This window comes from Amblyraja radiata, chromosome 24 (genome assembly GCF_010909765.2).
Source record: "Amblyraja radiata isolate CabotCenter1 chromosome 24, sAmbRad1.1.pri, whole genome shotgun sequence".
In the NCBI taxonomy this organism is placed as follows: domain Eukaryota; kingdom Metazoa; phylum Chordata; class Chondrichthyes; order Rajiformes; family Rajidae; genus Amblyraja; species Amblyraja radiata.
The window spans coordinates 7,908,157-7,920,858 of NC_045979.1; the positions used below are offsets into that span (position 1 = coordinate 7,908,157).

General features: G+C 40.9%; 1 protein-coding gene across 12 annotated transcripts in view; it reads right to left on the bottom strand.

The window, feature by feature from the left end:
* The window catches only part of hipk1 (homeodomain interacting protein kinase 1), a 114,741-nt gene that overhangs the window by 21,051 nt on the left and 80,988 nt on the right, over positions 1-12,702 (bottom strand). For 9 of the 12 annotated variants that reach the window (XM_033042336.1, XM_033042333.1, XM_033042335.1 and 6 more), the window contains 3 exons: positions 12,379-12,513; positions 5,708-5,850; positions 3,603-3,776 (listed from right to left, as the gene is read on the bottom strand). In XM_033042336.1, the coding sequence (XP_032898227.1) occupies positions 3,603-3,776; positions 5,708-5,850; positions 12,379-12,513 (452 nt within the window). The remainder of the gene's footprint in view (positions 1-3,602; positions 3,777-5,707; positions 5,851-12,378; positions 12,514-12,702) is intronic. The other 3 variants (XM_033042334.1, XM_033042343.1, XM_033042342.1) reach the window with 3 other exon arrangements.

Below are 12,702 nucleotides of genomic sequence, written 5' to 3' on the forward strand. Positions count from 1 at the left end.
GAGTATTGTGTGCAGTTTTGGTCTCCTAATTTGAGGAAGGACATCCTTGCTATTGCAGCATTGCAGCGTAGGTTCACGAGGTTAATGCCCGTGATGGCAGGACTGCCATATGAGGAAAGATTGGAAAGACTGGGCTTGTATTCACTGGAATTTAGGATGAGAGGGCATCTCATAGAAACATATAAAATTATAGAAGGACTGGACAAGCTAGATGCAGGAAAAATGTTTCCAATGATGGGGCAGCCCAGAACCAGGGGCCACAGTCCAAGAATAAATAGAAGGCCATTTAAAACTGAGATGAGAAAAAAACATTTTCACCCAGTGAGTTATGAATTTGTGGAATTCTGCCAATTCACTGGATCAATTTAAAAGAGTTAGATAGAGCTCATGGTGCTAGCGGAATCAAGGGATATGGGGAGAAGGCAGGCACGGGTTACTGATTATGGATGGTCAGCCATGACCACAATGAATGGCGGTACAGGTTCGAAGGGCCAAATGGTCTCCTCCTGCACCTTTTTCTATGTTTCTATGAGAAGGTACCAACAAAGCAAACAGATAAAATGTAGTTGGTGACAATAAGACTGGTCGGAGAACTGAGGGGGAGAGATGGAGAGAGAGGGAAAGCAAGGGTTACTTGAAGTTAGAGAAGTCAATGTTTATACTGCTGGGTTGTAAGCTGCCCAAGCGAAATATGAGGTGCTGTTCCTCCAATTTGCGTTGGGCCCCAAGGTCTTTGTGCTCCTGGAATAAAATACCTGAACTCACTACACTGGTACATTACCTGGTGCCACCCAACAGAACATTGGTTTTAGTGCATACTCATTTGTACTTCAACAAAGACATCTACTCAGGTTGCGCTCCAGTGTGCCAATTTACCTGGCACAAATTTATGTACTCCTCCACATATTTCCCAGCAATGAATGTCCCCATGGCCATGGGGACATTCATTGCTGGGAAATATGTGGAGGAGTACATAAATTTGTGCCAGGTAAATTGGCACACTGGAGCGCAACCTGAGTAGATGTCTTTGTTGAAGTACAAATGAGTATGCACTAAAACCAATGTTCTGTTGGGTGGCACCAGGTAATGTACCAGTGTAGTGAGTTCAGGTATTTTATTCCAGGAGCACAAAGACCTTGGGGCCCAACGCAAATTGGAGGAACAGCACCTCATATTTCGCTTGGGCAGCTTACAACCCAGCAGTGTTGAGAGAAACTAAATATTCTATTTGTTCTATTCAATTGTTTCCACATCTTTCCTGTAACTTAAAACTAACATTATATTTTCCCCAGTTCTGCACCTCAATGTTAACTGTTTCCATTTCCACTTGTGTTGCCCAAATTGCTGAATATTTGATTTGGATTTCCAAAATCTAGTTTTTTTTTTAATTTTCCACTCTTTAATGATGATCCACAATGCAGGCATATTCAGTTGAAAATATTTTATCGTGACTTGATTGTTGCTAGCAAGCTTATAAGCAAGCTCATTTTAAGTGGTTTGATTTACTGAAAACCATTTGCTTTTATGCAATTAATGTTTCCAAGGTTCTAAGGTTTAACCTTCAGTGAAATTATGTATCCAGGTACAGGAGGATACAAATGCTTGCTCGGTTTTATTTGTAAGAGCATTGCCATAAGCAAGTACAATCCAAGGTCGAATAGGTGTTCCTCCAATCTGGGCTGGACCTCACTCTGACAATGGAGGGGGCCCAGGACAGAATGGTCTGTGTGGGAATAGGAAGGAGAAGTTAAAGAATATGGCAACCGGAGATCAGGTAGGTTCAGGCGGGCTGAGCGGAGGTGTTCAGCGAAATGATTGCCGAGCCTGCGCTTGGCCATGCCAATATATTGGAATCCACACCTGGAACAGTGAATACAGTAGATGAGGTTGAAGGAGGTGCAAGTGAACCTCTGCCTTACCTGAAAAGACTGTTCAGAGTCTTGGATGGAGTCAAGGGGGCGGGGGTATAGGGACAGTTGTTGCATCTCCTGCAGTTACAGGGGAAAGTACTTGGGGAGGGGGTAGTTTGGGTGGGAAGGGACGAATTGACCAGGGAGTTGCGGAGGGAACGGTCTCTGCAGAAAGCGGAAAAGGGTGGAGATGGGAAGCTGTGGCTAGTGGTGGGATCCTGGTGGAGGTGGTGAAAATGGCGGAGATGTATCTGCTGTTTGTGATGGCTGATGGGGTGGAATGTGGGGACAAGGGGGACGTTGATCCTGTTAGGACTGGGGGGGGAACAGGAGCAAGAAACGGAGCTACAGCGGAGCTGGCCCCCCATCTCCGATGTCCTGGTATGGAACACCTCATCTTGGGCACAGATGCAGCATAGACAGAGGAATTGGGAGTAGGGGAGAGTCTTTACAGGAAGCAGTGTGGGAAGAAGTGTAGTCTAGATAGCTGTGGGTTTGTAATAGATGCCAGTGGGTTTATAATAGATGCCAGTTGATAGTTTGCGGATGACACGAAGCTGGAGGGCAGTGCTAGCTGTGAGGAGGATGCTAGGAGGCTGCAAGGTGACTTGGATAGGTTGGGTGAGTGGGAAAATGCATGGCAGATGCAGTATAATGTGGATAAATGTGAGGTTATCCACTTTGGTGGCAATAACAGGAAAGTAGACTATTATCTGAATGGTGGCCGATTAGGAAAAGGGGAAATGCAACGAGACCTGGGTGTCATGGTACACCAGTCATTGAAAGTAGGCATGCAGGTGCAGCAGGCAGTGAAGAAAGCGAATGGTATGTTAGCATTCATGGTAAAAGGATTTGAGTATAGGAGCAGAGGTTCTACTGCTGTTGTACAGGGCCTTGGTGAGACCACACCTGGAGTATTGTGTAGTTTTGGTCTCCTAATCCGAGGAAAGACATTCTTGCCATAGAGGGAGTACAGAGAAGGTTCACCAGGCTGATTCCAGGGATGGCAGGACTTTCATATGAAGAAAGACTGGATAGATTCGGCTTGTACTCGCTAGAATTTGGAAGATTGAGGGGGGATCTTATAGAAACTTACAAAATTCTTAAGGGGTTGGACAGGCTAGATGCAGGAAGATTGTTCCAGATGTTGGGGAAGTCCAGAACAAGGGGTCACAGTTTAAGGATAAGGGGGAAGTCTTTTACGACCGAGATGAGAAAAACATTTTTCACACAGAGAGTGGTGAATCTGTGGAATTCTCTGCCACAGAAGGTAGTTGAGGCCAGTTCATTGGCTATATTTAAGAGGGAGTTAGATGTGGCCATTGTGGCTAAAGGGATCAGGGGGTATGGAGAGAAGGCAGGTACAGGATACTGTTGGATGATTAGCCATGATCATATTGAATGGCGGTGCAGGCTCGAAGGGCCGAATGGCCTACTCCTGCACCTATTTTCTATGTTTCTATGATAGTTTGTCTCCTGTGATGGAGACAGTAAGATCAAGAAATGGTAGGGAGACGTCGGAGCCCTATTGCCCTATTTTGAACTTTATATATTTATTGAACAAATTAGCATTTACTTAGTATCAGGTATTTGATCAAAATTGTGTTTATAGCTGGACTGCCACTTAAAATGTATCAATGATGATACACAATCTACAACATATTTTTAATGTGCAACATGCAAATGCTTTACCTTGTGTTGTGAATTTGCTTATTCCTTTTGGAGGAAGATCTGGAGTTTTGCTGCTGGCGTACTACATGGGCAACACCAACATTTAAGGGCTGCGCTGCCAAGGTGACATGACCAGCTAATAACGATGGCTGCTGCACAATGGCATTATACTGGCCTCCATGGGAATGTACAGTCCTGACAAAAAGAAGAAAACAGACTTAAAAATAGAAAATAGTATGTATATCACTAACAATAAAGCAATGATAAATAAAATAATTTTAAATAAAGCCTGGGCTCAAAATCACAGAGGATAAATCAACTGGCATTTTATTTTAACATTAAAAATGGAGTCCTAAATCAGAAAGTACCACTGAAAACATAATTTACTATTGCTCATTTGTACATCGAAATAGAAAATGTATTTAAAATTAAATTCTCTCAACCCAGTAACCATATCGTTAAACTACCACAAAACTATTTAATTATCTAATCTATTTTATCCTATCTATCACAGTTGTTTTGCATGTTACTGCATAGCAACAGGAATTAAATCTGTAGTAACTTCCTCAGTCTTGGCTGAGTACACCTCTGGACAGGGTCTCCATTTCTATGAACTGCAAACCAGAATGCAACATTCATAAATGAATAAATCGCAAACAGGAAGCAATTAAGGCATTACAAATCTGAAGTAAACTATCCTCATTGGCTCACCATATGCAGCAGGTTTGAATTGTCCAATGCTACTTCTCAGTTAGCCAAAGATGATACTGGATTTTTTCATGGTAATTTATGATAAAGGGAATGAAATAAATAGATGTTGAGAAGGAATTCAAAAAGGTGGCATGTAAAATGTTACTTCACACGAGTAAGATAGTGACATGGATGGGAGTGCGGCCAATGAACAGAAAGCTGAATCAGGATAAATGTGTCATTTACAGAATAGCAATCAGTAAATAGTGTGGATATAGGGATTTGTGCCGAAGCCTCAATTATTTATGACTAGTAAAAACATGAAATGCAGCCAAATATGCTGATGCTACAAGGATAGGTTGGTTAGCAAGTTGGAAGAACAGGCAGAGCCTGCAAAGAGATTATAGATATGTTGAGAGAGTAGCTAAGATGTTGCCAGTTGTCCAATGCTACTTCTCAGTTATAATGTGGGAAATAATGTGGGATGTTTATCCACTTTGGATGAAAGTCAAACAAATTTTAGCTGGACTGGAACTACAAAACGTACAAATGATCGGTGTAGTAGGGGTGAAATCTATATCAAGAAACAAACGGTTGGCATAAAGATACAAATTATTAGGAAGGTCAATGGCTTTTATTGCAAAGGTTAGGTATCGGGCATTAAAGTTTTGATGTAACATTACCAGATGCTGGCAAGACTACACCTGGAGAACCATGGACAGTTTTGGACTTCATGTCTAAAGTGTATACAGGCAACCCCTGGGTTATCCAGAGGATCTGTTGCTGACAACTGATTCCTCCATAGTTCAAAAATGTTCATTTTCTATAGTAAAACATACCATATTGCTCCATGTACACATGCTACTTATTCAATCCAACACTCATTATAGAATATATATTGTATCCAGTTATTAATGAGATATATACTGTACAGTCATTACAGAATAACATGAAACATTTCATTATTACTGGCTTAAGATATGCTTTAAAATGTATGGGAGAAGTTGCATGGTCAGATTTCTGCAAGTCAGGTCGGGGGAGCACCACGGTTCAAACTGAGATTTCCTAGATTGATTCCTGGAATGAAGGGGTTGAAATATAAATAGAGGTTGAGCAAGATGCACTTACATGTGAAAAATAGGAGGCAATCTTATTAAAACAATTAAGAAACTGAGGGACATTGACAGGGTGGATGCTCAGCAGGTACAGGGGCAATTACCTTACTCCTACTTATGCCTTTACAAAAAAGTACTTTGCTCTATTAATGCACAAAATTCCAAATAAAGATTTTTCACAAAACAATGTGATTCATGATTATTGTGATTAAAGTAATTTTGACAAAATGCAATTGCAATTCGTCAAAGAAGGGAAAAAGCAAATATTTAAGCCACATTTAAAACAGAAAAAAAAGTACATTTTATTCAAAGCACACGTACCGCCAGTCTGTTAGCTGCTGAGTACTAGCCATAGCTTCTGGTATGACAGTAGCATGTGAGACAGAGTTGTGGACAGCTACTCCAGGCAACTGCTGCCAAGTTGACGGTAGCAGGATTTGTTGGGTTCCTCCAGGCCATGCCTGCTGCAAACAAAGACAAATTGTTAATACTGCCACTGCCTGGGACACAAGCCCAAAAGTTTGCAGACACCCAGAAAAGAACACAAAGCATCTAGCGGAAGACCGCACACAGCTGGCAAGAAAAGCACAATGGTAAAACAAAGATTTGTGATGTTAGATTGACACAACGCCTCCCTCCAAAGCCAATACCTGCACAGGACAAGGCATTACAGTTTAATGAGAGAAAGAGAAAGTGAGTGTATCCATTATCTTGCAGCTCTGAAGCAGAAACATACATTCGAATATTCTGTGCGACGAGCCATTCTGCAGGAATACAAACACACAGACACAGCAATTTCTTCTAAGCAGGCTCATGCTAAGCAGCAAGGGGAAAAGGGAGGGAACATTCTAACCAACCTTTGATCTGAGAATGCAAAATGCACATTGTCACTGAAAGCGACAGCAGAAGTTGCACGATCCATTTAAAGATAAACATGCTACTATGGTTTAATTCAAGACCACAGAACTTAATTAGCAATCTTCTAATCATTGAAAGGTATCTCATTAAAAGTGGCACCACTGTACAAGTATTTTTTAATATAGTAGCAAATTAAGGATTTGCAGGATGTTATTTAAAAATATGAAAAATGCACGTGATTATGACAGGAAGTAATTCCGTTCAGGAAATGCATAATCTATGCAAGATTTTATAATTTACTCATTATTATGAGGATAATTTTAGGAATCACTTGCAAAATACCTATGCTACTTCACCCAGAGTTGTGAATTTATGGAATTCCCTGCCACAGAGGGCAGTGGAGGCCAAATCACTGGATGGATTTAAGAGAGAGTTAGATAGAGCTCTTGGGGCTAGTGGAGTCAAGGGATATGGGGAGAAGGCAGGCACGGGTTATTGATAGGGGACGATCAGCCATGATCACAATGAATGGCGGTGCTGGCTCGAAGGGCCGAATGGCCTCCTCCTGCACCTATTGTCTATGTTTCTATGACCTTACACTGCGCTCTATAACTGTGGCTACCCTACAAATATTATCATGTAATATTTATTTTAAAAGTTCCAATACTAGGCATTAATAGTTTAACTTAAGTGTCACATTACCATGTGTACCCGTTAAACAAAATAAGGTATAACATACCTTAAAACAAATTCATTTAGCTGCCAAATTAGTCTTTCAAAAGCCACATTATGTTGAATTATTTTAATGTAACAGTAGGATCTTGTTTATAAAGTATTAAACTACCCGTAAATTTACATTGGGGTTTTGTTACTAATCGTATAATTTAAATGCTTAAATTATGCAAGATATTTGAGATATCTTTCCAAATTAAACAAATATATTGTATATTTAGAAGAGCAATGCAACTTGTGTCTTTCTTCAAATTCTTAGAACCCAACGATCATTTAGTATCAAGGCATAACAGTACCCAAAAATTAGCAAATGTTCTCCCTCGTCAATCATTACAACAGAGACAACGCTACTGTAGCCGACTAAAGTTTTTAGTACTCGTCTAAGCAATTTGCAACATTTGCAAAAAATATAAATTTAATTGTTTTTAAGTAACGATTATTATTGTAAAGATTTAAGATCATGATAATATTCAACATTTATCGGTTTTAAATAGAGATCATTAGCTCTCAGGGCTTCATTATTTGGAACCTTTCACTTCTCACTTGCCTAGCAGCACTTTTGTTGTTTAAATCTAGACCATTTTCATTTATTGGGGTGTTACAGGGAAGCTTGTATTTTGTATTTTCAAACTATCTTCAGTTTTGACAGTTACCAGACGGTTAGATAAGATTTTATTTTTTCAATTAAGGCAATTTGAAGGTGGAGTTAGACAGGGTGCACATCATTGACTTTGGTTTAAACACAAGTGTCCCTGCAGAAACTAGTTTGCTCACTCATGTCACTGCAATTCCACTTCAAATCCATAATTTTTTCTATTACTCCAATACATTAAGGAAAAGAAAAATACTAATCATTTTTTGTGGTCTTCACTGTAAATGTTAAATACCAGTTCAGATTTCAGTTTGAATTATCAATCTTACCACATCACCATTGAACAAAATATATTAATTAAAATCCAATGGATTCAACATTACTAAAAGGCTCTAACCCATCTGCAAGCACACATGGAATTCAATGGAATTCTATAGAAAGCACAGCGACAAATTAAATCCTTAGCTGCAAGGCAGGAAAAATGCTAGTTTCTGCAATTTAACAGTGTAGTCACTTCCGAATTCACAAACACCAAGTAATCCATAAACATGAGGCAGTCACAGACGAAGCTCAATTCTCCCAACTTAACCAGCTTTCGTAACAATATACATGTTAATCTTTGAACTAAACAGAGAAAGGAGATGATATGATGGAATGACAAGACAATATTGTAATATTACCATTCATAAAATCATGTGCCAAAATTAATATCCAACACATAGCCAAATGTGTCTGTTACTGATCAATTCTGCAGATATATCTTTATCTTATGTAATATTAATTGAGAGTTTTAAATACTGTATCAAACAGGGGTAACTTTCAGATTTCACTTGACTCAAGCCCCTTTACTAGAACCCAACACATTCCGTCAAATATCCAACTAAGTTTCTGATTATGATTTCATATACATGCCCTCCTCCATAATGTTTGGGACAAAGACCCGTCATTTATTTATTTGCCTCTGTACTCCATAATTTGAGATTTGTAATAGAAGAAATCACATGTGGTTTAAGTGCACACTGTCAGATTTTATTAAAAGCCGTATTTAAACATTTTGGTTTCACCATGTAGAAATTACAGCTGTTTATACATAGTCCCCCCCCCCCACCTATTTCAGGGCACCATAATGTTTGGGACACATGGCTTCACAGGCGTTTGTAATTGCTCAGGTGTGTTTAATTGCTTCCTTAATGCAGGTGTAAGAGAGCTCTCAGCACCTAGTCTTTCCTCCATTCTTTCCACCACCTTTGGAAACTTTTATTGCTGTTTATCAACATGAGGACCAAAGTTGTGCCAATGAAAGTCAAAGAAGCCATTATGAGACTGAGAAACAAGAATAAAACTGTTAGAAACATCAGCCAAACCTTAGGCTTACCAAAATCAACTGGGCATGTATGGCTGCTGAAGGTACTGCCTCATTTATTGGCATTGATGACACAACTGCTGATGATAGTAGCATAATGAATTCTGAAGTGTATAGACACATCCTATCTGTTCAAGTTCAAACAAATGCCTCAAAACTCATTGGCCAGCGATTCATTCTACCGCAAGACAATGATCCCAAACATACTGCTAAAGCAACAAAGGAGTTTTTCAAAGCTAAAAAATGGTCAATTCGTGAGTGGCCAAGTCAATCACCCGATCTGAACCCAATTGAGCATGCCTTTTATATGCTGAAGAGAAAACTGAAGGGGACTAGTCCCCAAAACAAGCATAAGCTAAAATTGGCTGTAATACAGGCCTGGCAGAGCATCACCAGAGAAGACACCCAGCAACTGGTGATGTCCATGAATTGCTGACTTCAAGCAGTCATTGCATGCAAAGGATATGCAACAAAATACTAAACATGACTACTTTCATTTACATGACATTGCTATGTCCCAAACATTATGGTGCCCTGAAATGCGCGGACTATGTATAAACACTGCTTTAAATTCCACCTGGTCAAATCAAAATGGATAAAAATGGCCTTTATTAAAATCTGACAATGTGCATTTTAACCACATGTGATTTTTTCTATTACAAATCTCAAATTGTGGCATAGAGGCAAATAAATAAATGATGGGTCTTTGTCCCAAACATTATGGAGGGCACTGTATAGACATTAATACATATTTGCATGCATTTTAACGCACAAATACCTCTCAAAAGGGACCAAAGGATCTATACCCAGATCTATGCAATATAAAACTCAAACCTGAGAACAAATTAATGTTCCAGTTACTTACCCTAAAAGCAAGACAATTTAAAGTGATGGGTCTAATAATAACCTCAAATCTCCTAGCAATTGGTTACATTCCAGCAGGGTGTTTTGTCTGTTCACATAATGGTATGTAGCAAAAATGAAAAGAAGTGCCCGAGCTCCACCTTGTCATCAGTTTTAAGGAGCTATAGGTGCCTTTAAATTAGCAACAGTACGTCTGACATCCAATATTAGATAAACAAAAAATTCTAACCAAACACGAGACAAGTATTGGTTTTAGTCCCTACTTCAAACTCATTCCTTTTTATCATCGTCATATCTGACCCAAAGATAAGCTTCTGACAAAATCAATGCATGTAACTAAAGTGGCCAATTTCTTTATATCTATTAAATCACTTTGCCTCAAATGAACTGCTGCTGAAACTCTCGTCTGATTTATACTTGACTGTTCCCGCAAACCGCAGGGACAGTCTTTCATCATTTCTGTGAGCTCTAATCCTGGTCACCAAAACTTCTGTAAGCCAGTTGTACAGTGCTAATTTTCTATCAACCTCTTGCTCATTGATCGGTAATGGATCATAATTAAGCAGTCTCAATTTTGAAATCCCAGACTTCAAATCATTCAGTAGCCTCACCCTCTTTCCATCCCACATCTCCAACAATCTCTGAGATACGCCTTGGAGTTAAATTTCCTCTCTAAATTTCTCTGCCAATGTAAGTCTCTTTTCTCCCTTAAGATACTCTTAATACTCGTGATCAAGCTTTTGGTCATCTACCTCGATATCTCCCTGTGGCTGAGCTCCAAATTTAGTAAAGAACCTTGGGATTTTTATATTAAGGAAAATTGGTAAAAGACATAATTGTTAAAGAAAAATGTAGGGAAAAATCAATGGAATTTAGGGAATTTTCAGCATTAAAAAAAACCCATTTGGCACCAATCATCTAATCCAAAATTAATGTTCTATGCAAGCTATCTCCCATTCCTCATCATGTCACTGCACATCGCATCCTTTTCTCATTCCAGTGGTCATTTAGGTTCTCTCAAGGTTTGAACTCTGTGGCACGTTACGTTCCACACCAGGGCATCGGAAATGTCCTCGTTCAGGGAACGGGGATTCCCCTCAGCCACCATAGATGAGGCTCGCACCAGGGTCTCATCCATACCCCGCAACACTGCTCTCTCTCCCCATCCCCGCACTCGCAACAAGGGCAGAGTCCCCCTAGTCCTCACCTTTCACCCCGCCAGCCGGCAAATAATCCTCCGCCATTTCCGCCACCTCCAACGTGACCCCACCACTCGCCACATCTTCCCATCTCCCCCTATGTCTGCCTTCCGCAAAGACCGCTCCCTCCGCAACTCCCTTGTCAATTCTTCCCTTCCCTCCCGTACCACCTCCTCCCCGTTGCAACCGCAAGAAATGCAACACCCGTCCCTTCACCTCCCACCTCGACTCCATTCAAGGACCCAAGCAGTCGTTCCAGGTGCGACAAAGGTTCACCTGTATCTCCTCCAACCTCATCTACTGCATCCGCTGCTCTAGATGTCAGCTGATTTACATCGGGGAGACTAAGCGGAGGTTGGGCGATCGTTTCGCCGAACACCTCCGCTCAGTCCGCAATAACCTACCTGAACTCCCGGTGGCTCAGCACTTCAACTCCCCCTCCCATTCCCAATCCGACCTCTCTGTCCTGGGTCTCCTCTATTGCCAGAGTGAGCAACACCGGAAATTGGAGGAACAGCACCTTATATTCCGCCTGGGTTGCTTGCGTCCGGATGGCATGAACGTTGAATTCTCCCAATTTTGCTAGCCCTTGCTGTCTCCTCCCCTTCCTTAACCCTCGAGCTGTCTCCTCCCATCCCCCCGCCCTCGGGCTCCTCCTCCTCCCTTTTTCCTTCCTTCTCCCCCCTACCCCCCCCCCCCCCCCCCCATCAGTCTGAAGAAGGGTTTCGGCCCGAAACGTCGCCTATTTCCTTCGCTCCATAGAAGCTGCTGCACCCGCTGAGTTTCTCCAGCATTTTTGTGTACCTTTGAACTCTGTGGCAATGGGAAGGGACAAATGATAGTAATTCCTGACCTACTGTTTAAATGGTCTAGTTTATATATCGGGATCCACACAATGGTACCGATTTTTGTATGCAGCGTAATCATTTACCTCATCTTTTCCATGTTCTGCAGCCGAACATGTCTGGTTTGAAGTGGATTAACTCTGTCTGGTTCGAGGTGGATGAAAATATCTGGATATGACATCTGCCCTTAATCTTTCCAATCATTACTCTACAGTCAGTTAAAACCTCAGACTATTTTGAATTTTTCTGGATAATTCATTAAGGAAACAAACAGTTAAACAATACTGAAATGAATTTTCTATCCTCTGCTTCAACAAATACGTTATTAGACTGTGAGCCTTTTAGAAATGTTAAGTGTATTGGCTTCAAGTATAGCTTGTTTCATCATTCAAATTGTTCGGAAATGTAAAACAGAGGAGACGTCAAATGACGTGAAAATATATAAGCCGGCACACGGAGATACATGCTTCTGTTCCTCTGCAGCAGCCTCAGAGGAGCATCTGTTAGTGCACAGAATCACACCAAGTGGGAGCATTTACCAGTACTGTGGTCGTCTGATCGACCAGCGCGGGCCGGCCGGCTGCGCAGTTCAGGGTAAAAGGGACCGCATACTGCGGAGCAACAGTGGCAATGCGAGGATGTAGAGTGGCCACCATCAGCGGTGTGCAGCTGCCCTGTAATGGGGTGGGGGTGGTAGTTAGTTATATGGTACATTAGTTTTTTTTAAAAGTGCAACGTCCCTTTTTGATTCCTTGGATTGTATAAAAATCAGGCTGAGCATATGTAAAATACTCAGTGAAATAGGAATTAAACTTTTGATTATTAAGTCTCATTTTGCTCAGGAGTCTTCCAAAATCTGCCTC